Raw genomic sequence first — 17,662 nt, forward strand, 5'->3', positions numbered from 1 at the left:
TGGGAAAAGAATAGGAAGGAATAGAAGATAAATATGATTAAAATACACTTATAAATTTCTCAAAGGATTGGTGAAATTATCACATTAAATGCAGCTCTCTCTGGAAGTCTAGAAGCACATCGGTGTATCTCAGGTGTGGATGGTAAGTTCGGCCATGTATGTAAATTTGCATGAGTCTTAGAGATTTTATGCAAAGTCAGACTTTGGATTTCTGATTGTTGCTCCCTCAGTTCCATCCTGATTAAAGTGCTAAAGTAGGCCAGATGCTGTTGAAGACAGCCACCCTCATTCAGTTATTAGCCAAGTCTTCCTTGGGGCAAATGAGCTAAGAAGCAGTAAATGAGAAGGCACTTTCAAATGAAGCTAATAGAGCCTTCGGAGAGAGCTCAAATTCCACACAGCATCTCTTGATTTTATCCATTTGAAGCACTATTTACTGAGCATTCTAAATCTTTTCAAACATATTTTACAGGCATTTAACAAAAACAACTTGATCCTAGAGGAGAGAAACAAATACTTCAACCCACATCTCACTGGGAAGACCTATTCCAACGCCTACTTTACAGATCTCAACAATTATGATGAATACTAGCAGCTCTTATACTTTGGGCTCGTTGTGAACTCGCTGCTCCTCAAAACCGTGCTCCATGGCTGCCCATATTTCTGAGGCTTCGGAGATGACGTGTGGAACCATTTCAAGTGCATTTCAAACCAGGACTTTCCCATCGCTACCAAAAAAGCACACCCTTAATTGCCTAAATGTGGTGTTGTGAAAATCTGGTCTATAGAAAACATTTGGTTGTTGCAAAGTGAGCCATGGTATGACATTTTGTATTGTGCTCATCCTAAACTCTAACTGGTCTACTGTTTTTCAGGAGTTTTATTTCATAAATGTGCCAACCATATTGAAAAATATCTTTGGAAACATAGCATCGTCATGCTTTTGAGTGTAAAGGGTCAGGATGTTTTAGCTTGGAAACAAACAAATAACCAGGCACTCTAATCTGGAAGATGCCCCCCCACCCCACCCTCACACACACACACACACACACACACACACACACACACACACACAAGCACAATCCACCAAATGAAGGTGTAGCTAACGCCAACTCCCCCAACCTGGTGACTCTCTAGGTTCTTGGAAACAGCTTGTTTGCACTTGGAGTGATTCTGCCCAGGGATTCCACCTGCCCTGGAGCTGCCGAGTCATGGTCTACTGAGACCCACTGCTTTGGTCTGGGGCAGTGATTGTCATCACTGTTTGGTGAACACATGAAGCAGAGAGCAGCGAGTGAGACTCACAGCAGTGTTCTGCAGCTTGCAGTGAAACTAACCTTACTCTAAGTTTTGGATTCCATGTCATCCCAGGAAGCTCCTTGCCATGCTGTGGGCCTGAAGACCAACTTCCTGGGCAGTGAGCTTCCTGGCAGAGGAGCCAGTCTAAGCATTTGGGTAGACTCCACACCCTTTCCTCCCTCCCTCCGTGAGGAGAAAATTCTTCAACATTTATGATGGAAAAATAATGAAAGTACCAAACTATAATTGAAAGCAACTTTTAAAAATTTTTGTGTGTTATGCAGTGTTTAATTAACTGATGTAATTGAAAGCTACTTTTTTATTTTTTATTTTTTTGTGTTATGCAGTGCTGTTAATGGCTTTCTTGTATACTTAGCATCTCTGATGTGGCTAATGTGCAGCAAGGCCCCTATCAAGAGCATTAAAGGTGTGTAAAGCTGTTCCTCAGTGCAGTCACACTGGAGTGGCACTCCAGTACCATGGTCTCATTTGTCCCCTCCTGCCCCAAGACCAGAGGAGGGAAAGGCTCTGGTGTGCTTTACCTCAGTTGCTGCCTTCCTTGCCCTCCAGCTTACTGAGTCCAACTTCTGCTCTAAGACAGTAGCTGTCAAGATGGACCATGCGAGATAATGGAGGAGAAGGTCAGGGTTTTGGTGACCCTTCTCTCTCATCCTAATGGTTGAATGTTCAAAGGCTACTCTTGAGGTCCTCAGAGGAGTATAAAGTGGTTAGCAGCTGATCTAATGCTTTTTAAAGGTGAAGACAAATGGTTTGTCTGTACCAATGGTCACTATGATAAAGGCCTGAGTAGGTAGTCATATGTGTTCTTATGGATATATAAACTTTCATGCCTATGCAGATATAGAGCACAGGGAGTGAAGATTACAGATTTTTTATGAGTATATGTTTTCCCCCATGGAATATAAAGAAGCAATCTCAGAACACATTCCAAAAAATCTTATGATTAATCACAAATTATTCTCCTATAAACACATTTTTCCAGACATAACTCTGTATTAAAATTGAAATTAAAACAGCAGATGGGCTCTGGGAGATGTGTCAGATTGTGAAGAAATGGCATATGGGAATATCGGAGTGGGACATTGTGTGGCATTTCACACACTCTTCTGCAGTGTACAAGGCCTCCATTGCACACACATTTTTAAAATCCTCACTCACCAGACAGAATGTGTCAGATGATTTATTCATTGTCTCTAGGGTAGATTTTTAGTGGATGCTTCAACTCATCTCATTACTTCCTTTTAAGAAAAGAATAAATCCTCCTGGCATAGCACTATTTTACTGTTTTAAAAATAATCTCCCCTTCTTGAATATTTCTCTAGTTTAAAAGGTCACTTTCTTTCCCCTGGGAAGAAGAGTACAAATATTTCAAGAACGTATGGCTACACTTGATAGGAAATGCTTTCTAAATGACCTGTAATCTGGCCTTCATCAATTTGATATAGTAACCCCACCCCAGAGTTTGAAATAAGACAGTTTTCTGATATTAGTATTGCTTTTTTAAAGTCTCATTTTTGAGTGCCTCCTTCTATGTTCAAATCCCCACCTCCAACCACCACGGGTCCCTTGCTCTTATTTTGCTGAACAATTGGAGCAATTCCTTAGAAATGCCTTGAGCTATATTCTGTTTTCCACTACCTGCTGTGTGGCTTATTTTCTGGAGGTGTACAGCTGCAGCTCCTGGTGCAGTGTATGCCACACTCCAGACCTTTCACTGGCACATCACAAACACATGCATACCACACATGCATACACACACACACACACACACACACACACACACAAAACTTAATTTCTAGTGTTAGGGTTCAATTTTGTCTGGTTTTCATTAGGAAACTGGCTTCAGTCACACACTTCCATTCATCAGAAGATGGTCTCGATGTTGTCTAGGGTCCTCTCTCTGATTAGACTGTCATCAATCCTTCTATATGCTGACATTCTGCAGAAAAAAAGAAGAGAATTTTTGCACACTGTATAGCCAGAAGTATTTCCGAATACCCTGGGGACTTTCTTGGAACTGAGGGCTCTGTCACCACTGACTGAAGCTACCTCAGTGAGTCCTAAGAAACTCTGGGACATTGGGTGGAACTCTGCTTCACAGAAAAACCTCTGACATCATAGCCCTAGACTTTTTCTTCAAAACCATCCAGTGCAAGCTAGACACCTTTATGCCTCTGCCCCTTAAGACTTACTCATAGCACCTTAGCATCTTTGTCCTGTTGGATGCATCAAAATGCATATTAAGTAGATTCTACCTGACATTAACATGTATGTTGATGGAAGAGAAGAGGGTTTCTTGAGTTCATGATGGAGTGACAGAGACACTAAAGGAATTTAAGAGAAGCCATAAACTGAATGGCTGTGATGGCATCTGCTATGGAGATGTCTTTGTCCCTAAGAAGGATCAATCCATGTGTTTGATCTGGACCCTGTTGACTCACAGGTAATACAGAAGAGGAAAAAAAAAAAGATGTAGAATGTGATATGAAAAGGCAAGGGTCATGTTATTCTCTGCTGATTATGCTGCTGCGTGCCCTCTGGTAAGGATCTGGCCCACAACCAAGTATTGGGTTCTCGCATTTGGACACATCCGTAATCAAGTGTCCTGGGTGCAGAGGTCTTAGTCAAGGGCATCGTTATCTCCTTATTTATCTACAAAGGAATGAAAACCACCAGTGTTGACTGACCCTCCATGTCAGCAAATGTTCCACTTTAATCATTGATGGAATCAAGTCTTGCCTTCAATACTGTAGGCAATTTCTCATCAAAGGGGATTCCACCTATGGACTATATTGTTATGTGGTTGAATAACTCAAGAGATGTTATCCTAAAGATACATCAGACTCGCACTCTGTCAGTTTGCCTAAGCTCAGCCTACTGTTATTTGAATTTGGATATATCCACATGTATCTTTTCTGAATATTTTTCCCTTTTTGAATAAACCACAAATATTTCCCCAACAGATCAAGCCAAATTCCTCATCAGTTTTTCCCCAGAGTCATCAACTTTTTAAACTTTTCCTAGACTCATTGGTGGGCCGTTCAAGTTTTAAATCACACTTTGGAGTACACTAAGTTCAGTGCTACTGTGTCAAAAGACAGTTGGGGAGCTCCACCTGGAAGTAGCAGACACCATGTACCAATGGGTGGTACAGCAAACTGTGTCAGCATTAAATCATCTGGTGACAGGTTATGTCCAAGTCTCCTGGCTCAAAAACATCAGTTTCCATGGAGATGTCAAAACAGTGCACTTAGACTCCTTTTCAAGTTCTCTGATATCTTTTTAGAGTCTAAAGATGGAACTGAGCATGCCCAGTTCATCCATTCATTCTTACTACTTCATGGAGCATCTAGAGACTTACGCTAATACACCATTGTCAAGATTCCCAAGCCTGTTAGTACCATGGGTATGTGATACTGTCTTCTAGCAGTTACTGCAGAGCATTGTGGGTACTCTGCTTCTTTGGGAAATGAATATAAAATGGGAAAACTTAATGTTCTTATTAACCTAAGAGACATACCACAGGGAATGCTGTGTGAGAGATTACTGACCAGAGCCTAGGGATTGTTTAATCTCTGCAGCTTATCTTTCCAGTTGTTATCATTAATTAAAGTGATGTAAGGAGATTTTCCCAGCTCTATACATACTAACCTATGGTCCTGAGGTCGTCTCTCTAGATAATCGTATGAAATGAAGGAAATATGCCACTTTCCAGTTTGCTACGGCTCCTTTTAGGGAACAAAAATCCTGTGGATTATTAATGTACACATTGAACTATTGATAGAAGTTGCGAAAGTTTCTCTTCCTTGTAGATTTCGTATCATAATGCTGCATTATCAGAAATTTGATACACGTTGCTGAAGCAACATGGAAACCTGTCTCTTAAAATAGCTCAAGCTGCAAAGACTGTGTGCAGTCTCCTGGATACCAAATTCAGAGCCTGGTGCAAATAGTATAGCTCATAATAAAAGCTTAGCCTGAAACATGATCTCTTTGAAAGATGATGTCCTGCCATTTATGCTTAATATCCATGACCTGAGCCTATATCAACTCTGTTCCCAAGCATTTCACTGTACCTGTAACTAAATTGATCAAGGATACTCTTTGATCAGAAAGAGAAAAGCAGCAATAGGGAATCACTAAAATGCAAAAAAGGCAGGAAAATCTTCACCCCTTCATAATCCATCAAGGACCTAAAACCAGTAGATTAGCCATAATTCTCATCTTTATCTGCTTCTTGGGAATTTAATACCGACAGGTTCCAATTTTAGACAAATACAAGCGAAACGAAAAGCCTAGGCTCTGTTAAGCAAAACTGTCCTTCCATCAAGATGATAAAGGAGGCCTGTTATCTGCAGAAGGTGTTAATGACCTTCTTGTACAAAGTTGCTAGTGCCTTTAATAAGCTGTGTGCTGTTGCTCTTCCGGGTTATTGATTGTTCCAATTAGAAGCCATGCCTTGGTTGTATAGACTTTGAGGAAGTCTACTCTGTGTGTCGTCTCTTTGAACTCAGGAACAGGAAATGGGAGAAACGTCTCGTGTTCAAGTGTGGTTTTGCTCTCAAAACGGATCAAGAGTGTGTTGTGTCCAGATGAAGTGACCCTGTTCCAGCCTGTAAGAAACTGATGTTACTTTAATTTTTTACATCTTCATGGAACTTTATTAGAGTCAGCTCTGTTTCTGCAGAAGTCAATGGGTGTTTCTGTTGCTCTTCATGCACGGACATGGGTATGAGGGAAACAGATGCAGGCTACTTATAGTGACACACATTGTGAAGTGAGAACCAACTAGAACATCATTTGGGCTGTTTTGTCATATTTTGCAAATCCAGTATCAGAACTGCTCAAAAGTTCACAAAATTATTACTTTTCACCTAGGTTTAAAACATTAGTAGTGTGTCCTGTGCTGACCACTGATCTCTTACACTGTTACTGTGGACTCAAAGCAGCTGATAGATCTGCTTCCAAAGCATGCACAGTGGGATTCTCCAACCACTGAATCACCATGATATTCACCTCATCTGCCAATAAGATGCACCAGCTTTTCCCAGTGTAAGATTCTGCAGAACCTGTGACCACGTGGTTTTGACTTTATACCTGCTACGTTTCTTTGCCTGTTTTGTGATAGAAAATAAAATTGTTTGGGATTGTCTATTCATTGAAATTTCTTCTAGGCCAACTTCAGCCCTTGGTAAACTTGCAGGCTTTTACGGATCTTAAGATTAAAACTTCAAAGGCAATATATATTAGTTACCACAGAGCCATTTCAAGAGTGAAATAGCTCTGTATTTCCCTGACAGTCTTCTGAAAGAACAGCCACTTGGTTCTGAGTGGGATTGTTGCTGGCTGGTGAGTGTTCTCTCCCTGGTGCAACCCACACTATTAAGCCCCTATGTTTGGCTGTCAGTACTTGCCCTGAAGTCTCGATAGCCATGTGCATTGGGATTTTCTGCAGCTATCATTTTTCTGTTTCACTCATTTACCCACTGGATTGATATTCTTCCTGAGAGCTGGCCAGGCCCTTACCTCAAATTGTGCTTAATGACACCTGGCAGATATCTTGTTTTCAGAAATCAGTTTAAGACCCTAATTATGTCAACCCAGGCAGGGAACTAATTCTGTCTTTCATGGAACCAATTATGGAAGTTCCAAAAAGGGGTGGGCAGGGACACTTCCCAACCAATCAACCAAACCAAACTCACACCTGTCTAACCAGACATTAATAAGAATGAACCATTGTTACAGCAATGGAAATGTTTCCTTGTATCTGCCCTAGGCACATTCCAGGATCAATGTCTCCACCTTCCTCATCACGTTTAACAATGAAGTCATAAAATGGTCCTGCATTTTGCCAAGAGCACAGAATTGCTCCTCTCTTAGACCTCCTTCTCCATCCCACTCATCATCTCTCTGCCAACATTTTGTGGAAACTAAAAGAATCCTAATTATGTACAGATAAAAATTGTATTATATTTTTTGTACTTAATGTTTTGTGTAAATAGTTTGCCTTGTTCAGTTGTATGTGAGTATTGAAATAAACCCTGCCATTTAGGAAACAATTGGTGGCATTTTTCTTTTCATAGTCTCCCAAAGTGCACTAATCCACTTGAGGATCGAGTTTCATCAGAAGAAAGGTGTGGGTGACACCCACATGAACCCCCATGACACCCATGTTTGGCCTTCTCGGGCCTCTTGAAGAATAGACAGAACAACCACACAGATGCACACAGAATAAATTATCAACTTTCATCAGTACTCCTGTGGCAAATAGGAGCTGTGTGTAAGGAAAGCCAGTTCTCTGTTTGAGGGGCAAGTATCAGGTCCTGACTATGATGGGTGTACTGAGTATAGGCTTGTCCTTCTGTAGTACTCCAGATGTTAGTCATTGTTTTTCCTGAATGAACTGATAACAGAGTCAGCACAAGCATAACTTGATGCTTGATCTGGGAAATCCACGCTTTGCAGAAAGAGCTATATTTCAATATCCATTCAATATTTCACTATATTTACATTTGATAGATATAAAATATATGCATATATTTATATATAGTATATGTGCACATATGATATGTATCTATAAACAGATACAGCTCCTATTATTTTATATATACATATATGTATATATTTCAATGGACCAAAAGCTCAAGACACCTCAGTTAATATAGATGTAAAATATTAACATAATAAAATAAATCTATATAAACTTAACCTATCAATAGCTATAAAGATTAAACTATTTTAACCCAAGAAATAAACTATTCAAAAATTTAAAGCATTCCATGAAGAATCTCATTTTAGCTATTAGTTTAAAAATGAGGCAATACATGCTATTGACTAATTTTCTTTTTTTCATTTTTAACATTTTTGATCACAATATATATATATTGATATTTAGATGTCTTCATATTACTCCTATATCCCCATCCTCTTAAAATGTTCTTCACTTGAACTTTAAAAAATAAAGTTGATATATGAATTGAATAACTCTGCACCTCTTAGAAATTTATAATGCAATTTTCTATTTAAAGTGTCTCTTCAGCCGAGTGTGAGAAGAATGGCAGAAATGATTGAATGCATTGACTCCACAGCTCTAAATAGTTAATGTAAGAGGAAATTAACCTTAAGATAATCTCTGAAAGTATCATTTCCGACATTATTGTTCTTAAGTGGTGCTTTTATTAAATCACACAGAAACAATGTCTGAGAGGACCTGCTCTCGTTATTTTGCTATCATACAGTTTCCTGCAGCTTTTACCCCATTTCAGCAATCCCAGAGCTAGGAGTTAGAGCCCCACGTTGGCATTTGGGAAGTAGAGTCTTGAGTACAACAAATAAGTAGCAGCATAAGGACTAAACTCAGGACAAAGGAAGCTCAATGATAACTCACATGAAGTTTTCTCCCAGAAACTTAGAATACCCAAGGTACAATTTGGAAAACACATGAAACTCAAGAAGAACGAAGACCAAAATGTGAACACTTTGCCCTGTCTTAGAATTGGGAACAAAACACCCATGGAAGGGGTTACAGAGACAAAGTTTGGAACTGAGATGAAAGGATGGACCATCCAGAAACAGCCCCACGCAAGGGACCATCCCATAATGAGCCACCAAATACAGACACTATTGTATATGCCAGCAAGATTTTGTTGAAAGGACACTGATATAGCTATCTCTTGTGAAGCTATGCCAGTGCCTGGCAAACACAAAAGTGGATGCTCACAGTAAGCTATNNGATGGAACACATGGCCCCCANTGGAGGAGCTAGAGAAAGTACCCAAGGAGCTAAAGGGGGCTACAACCCTATAGGTGAAACAACAATATGAACTAACCAGTATCCCCAGAGCTCATGTCTCTAGCTGCATATGTAGCAGAAGATGGCCTATTTGGCCATCATTGGAAAGAGAGGCACCTTGGTCTTGCAAACTTTATATGCCCAAGTACAGGGGAACGCCAGGGCCAAGAAGTGGGAGTGGGTGGGTAGGTGAGTGGTGGGGGGAGGGTATAGGGGACTTTGGGGATAGCATTTGAAATGTAAATGAAGTAAATACCTAATAAAAAAAATTGGAAAAAAAAGAATAAATCAGAACTCCCAGAAAATCTCTAGTATCAAGGAATGCTATTTATGTTTTAAAACAGTCTTAGCATAAACTCAGCACTGACACCTGAATTATGATTTTCAACTTTATTTGGGCTTATATGAGTCAGGTATTTGTGAAAGTCTGTTCTTGGATTGTTTATCACAGTGACATGAAGAAAAAAACACACGTTTTTTCCCCCTTCACATTCTTTTATTCCACTTAGAATTGCTGAGTCACCTCCTGTTTCCTGTTAGTGCATGCATGTTTCATGATCTCTCTGTGTCTCTATGGAATCTTCCCATTGCATAATGGCCATATCTCTCTTACTCTGAGAGAAGGGCGGTAACGGAAGCAACACAATAGTGTCCAGGAAGCTGTCAGGACCATATATGTGCTCCTTTTGGGAGAAGATTTCAGATGACACATCGCTCAAGTTTTCTGCACCCAGTATGGCAAAATAGCATCTTTTCCTTTGTCCACCCTTTTCTATCTGGCTTCCTCTCTAGCTAAAAATAAAATAAATAAAAATTAAAAATAAAAATAAAAACCTTTCCTATGGGCACAATTTTATCTTGTAATGGTCTAATAGGGGCTACATTTTTGTCCTTTACAAATGGGAGAAAGATAGTCTGAGGACCATGACCAAGGACCATCATGGTTCCAATCCAGCCTGGAGACTCCTACCAAGAATGCTCTGTTCTCTCACCTTTGCCTCTGTAGATTTCTCCTCAACTAGAAAGGCAAATGAATTTCCACATCCCTCTGAGAATGCCCACAGCATCAGTAATATCTAATTTATTTAGAAACTGTTTCATGCTACCATATTTACCGCATTCCCCCTGCATTTGGGAGGGTGTTCTATTCTAGAACTGTCCAGGTTCACAACATTAGAAAGCCTTCAGTAATCCAAACTGAGGTTATAAATCAATGGGTGGTGTGGTCCATGCCCTTTCATGGGCTGTTTTCGTTTGTTTGTTTGTTTGGTTGGTTGGTTGGTTGGTTTTGTTTGGTTTTGTTCTGTTTTGTTTTGGCGTTTTGAATCTTTATGAACGCAGTTCTAAAGAAACAGACTCATGAGATTTGAAGCATACAGTGAACACATGCATAACAGCCAGAGGGTCACTCACTAATCAGCTTACATTTTAGATCACCTGGTACCTCCAAATTCAGAACCAAGTTAAAGGGGAATGGCATGTAACAAGGAAGAATAGCATGTAGCAGGGGGGCAGATGAGTGTAAGTCTCAGTCCTTGTTCCTCAACCTTCTTGTTGCAGCAAGAGACTGTGACAAAGCCACGAGTAGTCAAAGTTCAGAAAGCAAGTGGTCATGGAGTGCCCAGCCCCAATGGATGCATCTATAAAACAACTTCTGCACCTAAAGTCCAAGGAACATTGAGCAAAGTTGGAGTGGGAAGATTGTAAGAGCTCTGCCATAACGTCGTGCCTCTGTCTATGACAGGGAAGCTATGCATATGAAATCACAACTACATGGCTGCCTGAACAAGATTCCAACAACAACTGACACATGAATGGAGATGGGAGAGATCTCACAGTGCCCCACCCCTAAATTAAGGGCTACATATAATTAACAACTGCTGAGAGAGAGAAATTCGGTTTTCTTCAGACAGCCCCTGGGCTGGCTGTCTATTACCAAGTGGTCAGCCCTAGAGACATATATTCAGGTAACACTGGACAGACTCGGCAGGCTGTTTTCATGCTTTTATTCTTTTATGTGTATATGCAGCAACAATAAAAGAGAGGAGGCTCTGACTGTGGACAGGGAGGGAAGAGGAGGGAAGAAACTTACATAATTAGGTATTAATTAAATAAAATTAGAATAAATGTAAATGTATGCTTTGCTCCTTACTACCTGGCTCCTTATTAACTTATCTTCAACTGTCCCAAAGGGAAACAAAGAGAACGGCCTGACCTAGCTTACTGTACTGTGGCCAAAGTGTATTTGGGGACCCATGCTTCTCAGAGTTTTCTCAGTGACAAAGATAGTGTCCTTACTGGGTCATGTTCAGTTTACTGACACATGTACCGCTTAATCTAAATAGGATACTAGAGCCTGAGGCCTGATATTTTGAGTCTGTTAGTTCCATAAACATTTTGTTTGAAGCAAGACAGGTTTTAGCAGGAGTTAGCATGCAGAGATCCAGCCCCGGTTATGGAGTACTGTCAGTTACTAACAAATAGGAAGCTTTATCTCAGAGCATACAATCGGCTATTGTCATTTTTTGTGTTTGGCTAAACAAGCTTCAAACTTTTTGTATTTGAAATCAATTAAACCATAATTCTTTGGGAAATATTATTAAATAATGTATCTTACACTGAGAATATTGGACAAATCATAAAGAATTTGTGTAAACATCTGGTGTACGCATGAACTCAAGCAAGGAAGATTCTCCATGGCCCCTGTTTCTAGCCAATAAATATTTAAATCTAGATTCTGTGTATAAGATGAAAATGTGTTACTTGTCTTAGTGATTCTGGCTGACTGTTAACATAATGATTTCTACATCAACCAATTTCCCTAAAACTGTCATGATTTCATCTCTCTCTAAGGAGAAATAAAATCCTCGTGTGCAAATGTAACACATTTATTCACTAAACTGTTGATGGCTGTCTAGGCTCATCTCCTTTCTTATCTATTTTGAATAGTGAAGCAATAAACATTCACATGCTTATTGGGGTTGTTGTGGAGTCCTGCTGTCGTGCCCCGTAGGTGTATTTCCAGGAGTGGTACACCTGCTTTCAGTTTGATGAGGAACCCCATATTGATTTCCAGAGTAGGTGACACTTCCCCATCCACAGTTAATAAGAGATCCCATTTTTCTATGTTTTAACTAGCATTTTGTTCTTGCTTGTTTTCTTGGTGACAGTCATCCCTATTGGCCTGAAATAGAGTACCAGTGTAGTTTTAGTATTTGATTCCCTGGTGGCCAACAAGGTAGAACAATTTTTCAAATATTTATTGGTTACTTTATCTTTCTCTCTTGAGAGATGTCTATCGAATCCATTAGGTTATTTATTGATTGGGCGAAAATTTTAATTTGTAACTAACTTTCTGTAATCATCTGTGAAATTCAGATACTGATTCAATGTTAGAAATAAAGTTGGCAAAGATTCTTCTTTCCCATTCTACAGCCTCTCTCTTCAGTCTGGTGATGTTTCCTTCACTGTGTAGAAGCTTTTTGATTCTCTGTGATCACATTTGTCAGTCCCTTGGGACTATTTTCCACACTTAGAGTTCTTTTCAGAAAGGATTTGCTTAATGGTTATGTAAGTATTTTTCACTAATGGTTTTAAAATTTCAGGTCTTACACTAAATTACTGGGTCTATTTTGAATTTATTTTTTGGGCAGAGTGAAACACATGGATTTAGTGTCACTGTGAATGGAATGTGGTAACTATGTATGTAGCTCTTTTTCAAGGTCCCCACTTCAAGGAAGAGGTACTGAGCTGGTCCTGGGCTGTAACATAGTCTCACACCTCCCTGTTGGCCTTGGTGATGTTAACTGGCTTTATGTTTCTCAGTCTCTGATCTACAGAAAAAGATGAAAAGAGGATCTTATATCCCAAGGTTCTTTCAATGACCTAACACCTACAAAGCTGATCTAAAAATGCTTGTTTCAGTCAGAAGTGCTCCCCAAATATGGACATTCCTATGATTGCATATTCCACAACAAAGAAGCAAATGTAAGCTGTGTTTAAAGAAGTGGTATTTTATTAAACACTTATGCCAACTCCAATTTTAAGCCATTAAAAGTGAGCCTCTCAGTATATGAAGAAGAGAGATATGTTTTTAAACAGAATGTCAAACATATATGTGTTTGTGACAGGGAAAAAGATTGAGCCAGGGTTTTCAGAAGTATGGTTTGGAGATTGTTGAAGACACCACACACCTCATTTAAAAGATAGTAAGCTGTAACTGAGATGGGAAAACTCTCTCTATATATACTAGCTTTCAAAGAGCCAGGAGATGCAATACTTGCTACTGGGGAGGAAAAGAATCAATAGTCCTATCCTGTGAAATAGTGATATGGAGATAACCGACTAGCCTCTGACCTCCCTCCTCATCCCAGGTACTATAAGTCTAGTTAGCAATCTATTATACCATAACCTCAAGAGGGCAACTTACTACAATTGTTTAACTAAACTGACATAGCTTAAAACTACCCTCTAGATATCTATGGTCATACCTACAGATAACAGCTATGCCCAGCCTTAATCAGAGAAGTCTTTCTCTGCAGTGAACATTAATAAATGCAGAGGCTCATGGCTGCCTGAGATATTGAGAACAAGTGGTGGTTACACAATCCTCTCTAGGGCTCAGGCAATATTGCAGAAGACAGGCAGAAGGTATGTAAGAACTAGAGTAGGGAGCTATAATATGTCAACCCCTAGACCCTCTACAATCACTGCAGTCATGGATTCCTGTGACTTCCCACACTGGTCACACACAATACTGGTTTTCTCAGCAATCAGTCACGAATGGGAGAGAGACTAATGTGGCCCTCACACTTACTGCTAAATTATTGGCTATTGGTAGATTCTGGAAGAGGGGGGGGGTCACGTTTTCAGTTGTGTACCCACTCCTGAGCCACCATACCATATATAACTGCTCCCAGATGAATAGTGACAGAGATGACCCTGGCTAAACTGATTAAGTCGCAAAGAAAATGAATAGATATGAAGGTTTAAAAGATTTGTAGGTAAAGAGGGGAAATATAAGAGTTTTAGGGAACTATAGAAGAGTTGGAGGTAGGAGTGGTCAGTACACATTAGTTACACTGGTACGATCATAAAAGAACAAATAAATGACTAAAACAGTGATTAAAAGAAGAGAAAAATTGTCCTCTGTTACACTGATGAAGTGGGAATTTCTTGTTTTATTGGCAACTCAGTTGTGTCATGTGATGTTTTTCTGGAAAATGTCTTATAAGAGGATGTTTTGCTGAAGCAGCCACATGAGAGGATGCTGTATTGAGAACAGCCATGTTGTGTTTTCTGGAAGTTGCCTGGTGAAAGGGCACATGATGCTCTGCTGGAGCAGATGCTTGTAAGGTAAGTGACGTTTTGAAAGAGTATACTATATGTTTAATCCAGTAGAAAGTAGACGATGGTCTTGTATTGGTTTGCTTTGAAACTCTGCTGATCATCATTGGGTTTTGCTAAGGCTGGTATTCGATGATGACAGTCTTGCATTGGTTCACCTTGCTTTCTTCCCTGGTCATCAATTGTCATGACATCATAGGTAGAAAAATCACCAAAGAAATTCTGGTAGTTTTCCAGCTACTTCTTGTCACTTCCTAGGTTTTGAAAAATCTAAGCCTATCCACTGATGCCACAGTAAAAGGAATATTTTTATTCTTGATGCTCTTGATTGTCAGAGCCACACTGTATCCTGGACTCAATTAAAAGTGAGCAGACTTTTTCAAACACAAAGTACATCTAGTTAATGGTATCATTATTGGCATGTATTGTTTAAACAAAGAATGTGAATCTCTTTAAGGTTTTCAGAAATTATAGAAAAGATCAAAAATTTTTTTTGTGATGACAATTGCCAGATCTCTTGATATCATGATTTGAATGTCACCCAGATCTGGGGCTGAAATATAATTGTCACTGTGATACAAATTAAGAGGTAACACATTCAAAAGTAATTTTGTCCTAGGGGCTTTGTTCTCTTGAATGAACTGTTCTAGAGTGGCAATTTGGGTTTGCTAACAAAAAAGAAAGTTTTCTGCTAGCTAGCCTGTCCTTGACCTCTCCAGCATATTCCACTGTCTTTCTGTCTTTTATTGATTACAAAAGAACCCTTCCAGACACTAGACTCTAGATTTGAACTCTCAAGTCTCTAGAAGAGTGAACCAAATATACTTCACTTGTTTATAAATTTCTCTGTCTGTGGTTTTCTATTACACCAGCAGAAACCAAACTATAACAGAAAGAAACAGTTTAAAAGGCATGCAGTTATAAGATATTTCCTTTATTCTTTGTTACTGCTTCTTAACTATTTTTCTTTTTCCAAAATCATAACATGGAAAGTTTTACACTAAAAGCAACAAAAATTACATAAACCTTTCTTTAGAAAATGGAGCACAAGGCCACTATCCACCTATATAATATGTTCATGAATGTGAATGGGAACTCCATAGGCAGCATATCCTTAGGCCTACTTATTCTTTTAAAGTTTATTAGTGTGTTTCTCTGCCTCATATTTTTCTAACATTTTTTAATATTTAAATCAGCAAAACTTGTGAAATATACTAAAATATAGGTTGTGAGGATCATCATACCTCCCAGTAGTGTTGCAATGGCACATGTGGGGTTCTGCAAAAAAAGGGTGAGAAGGAATGGAGAGGTCATCTAGAAAGGAAAGCTATAGGTTGTATTCATAGCATCAGTTGAAAACCACTAGGTGAGGCATTCAACTGATACACAAACACAGCTACAAAGGAACTGGGCCATGTTCTGTTGTTGGAAATAAAGAGAAGGAAACAGTCTTCATTATAGAGAATTAAGATAAATGTAAACATGTTCTATTCCTGGTGATTCAATTCAATGAAGAGTCAATAAAAGACTCAAACATTTAGAAATTTGTGGTTGGGATTTATTAACATAAAGCACGCCAACAATGATCTCATCTTGTCCTGAGGACAGGGCCATGTCAACACCCTTTTAGTGATCAGAGCACCAATGGCTGAGGGCATCAGAGCTGCTGGTCCATCGAGCTTTTGCTGCAAGGGTCACAGGCATCGCCTGAGGCAGATGGGTCAAAGAAATGTGTTGAAACACCTCTAATATTGGGAAGAGTTGAGAATCTGAGTCCTAGGAAATGAAAATGTAACAGAGATAATAATCCTGAGGTAATTTAGCCTACATTTCCCCTTCTAGCTCTCAACTCATGTTCATACTATGTTGTAAGTCTCATGACTCCAGGCAGAGAGTATTTAAGAAGAAAAGTCACCAAAGATAACCAAGATACTCCTTTCTAGGTAGCATGGCCATGATTTCACAGAGGTGAGGTGGAGACACAGGCTAATTATAAATCATCCATAGAATGTTTAAATCCTCTCACTCACCGGAGGAATCAACAGCTGACAGGACACGGCAGGGAAAGGCTGTTCACCCAGAGGCCCAGTGGTGTAACCAAAGCCTAGAGAGAGAGAGAAACGCGGTATTACAGAGTAATAGGAAGAAGGCGAGAGAGGTGTGCCAAGAGAGTGAGGCCCCTTGGTCAGGAGCCTGGAGCTTGGCTCTGCACACTATGTATGGTGTTGAGGTCAGTCAAGGTCAGCTAGCTAACCCAGAGGTCAGGATGTGGTATGGGTGCTCTTTTCTTAGTAATGAGTTGATGTACTTTTAAGTCTGTCTCTCTGCATTCTATAGTCAGGTAACTACAAGGATCACCAGAGTACCAAAAATAAGAAAGGGGTCTGAGGTGTAATGACGTGTTGAGGGCTTGTGCAGGTCGTCCTTTGTGAGACAATAAGCTCTTACCCTACACCAGCAAACATGCATTCGGATCTATTTCTAGCACCCTAAGGGGTGAGAGCTCATTACCTTGCCCAGCTTAGTAATGCTAATGGAAAATAAAAAGATTAGATGGTTGGAAACATTAGAGGAAAGGGGATTTAGGGAAAATTCTGTGGCTTGTTTTGATCCTACATCCATAGTGTGCCAGACTTGAGTACTGCTGTTTACAAAATTTTCATGGTTTAAAGCAAAACCAAGCTTATGTTTTGGGACTTGGAATAGAATTCTTTGAGAATACTGCTGATTGCTCTCTTTGTTAGGCTGTGATTATCAAGTCTGGGATATTGCATTGGCTTAGTCTTTGAACAAGCAGGTGTCTTGGTGACCTCTTAGAATCAGTGCTTGAATGTTACTTCAGTGGCAGGTCCATTGGTCCCCTGTGCCCTACAATCCACATTGCTAGTACAAAAGCAGAATCCAGTAAAAAGGCCTTCGCAGGAGAAAAGCTGCCTAAGACATCACCATTCACAAGGAGCTAAGGAATCGTTTGACATACCCTGAAGTAGATGTTTTATCCGAACAGGACACTGATAATTAGATGTGAGATTTAGAATTCTCCATGGAAGGGTGAGAGGTGAACTAGAGCTTGATAGTGTCTGAACAAGAAGGGCATGTGATAGTAACACTTGCATGCATCCTGAGGCCCCATGCATGCACATCCTCTCTCTCTCTCTCTCTCTCTCTCTCTCTCTCTCTCTCTCTCTCTCTCTCTCTCTCTCT

The 17,662-nt window shown here is 39.7% G+C and overlaps 1 protein-coding gene across 1 annotated transcript in view; it reads left to right on the forward strand.

The window, feature by feature from the left end:
* Window positions 1-7,370, forward strand: part of LOC110335061 (semaphorin-5A) — a 67,697-nt gene extending 60,327 nt beyond the window's left edge. The window contains exon 10 of the mRNA XM_021217145.2: window positions 473-7,370. Coding sequence (XP_021072804.1) covers window positions 473-592 — 120 coding nt within the window. The 3' untranslated portion in view covers window positions 593-7,370. The remainder of the gene's footprint in view (window positions 1-472) is intronic.
* Window positions 7,371-17,662: the final 10,292 nt, after the last annotated feature.

This window comes from Mus pahari, chromosome 17 (assembly GCF_900095145.1).
Source record: "Mus pahari chromosome 17, PAHARI_EIJ_v1.1, whole genome shotgun sequence".
NCBI lineage: Eukaryota > Metazoa > Chordata > Mammalia > Rodentia > Muridae > Mus > Mus pahari.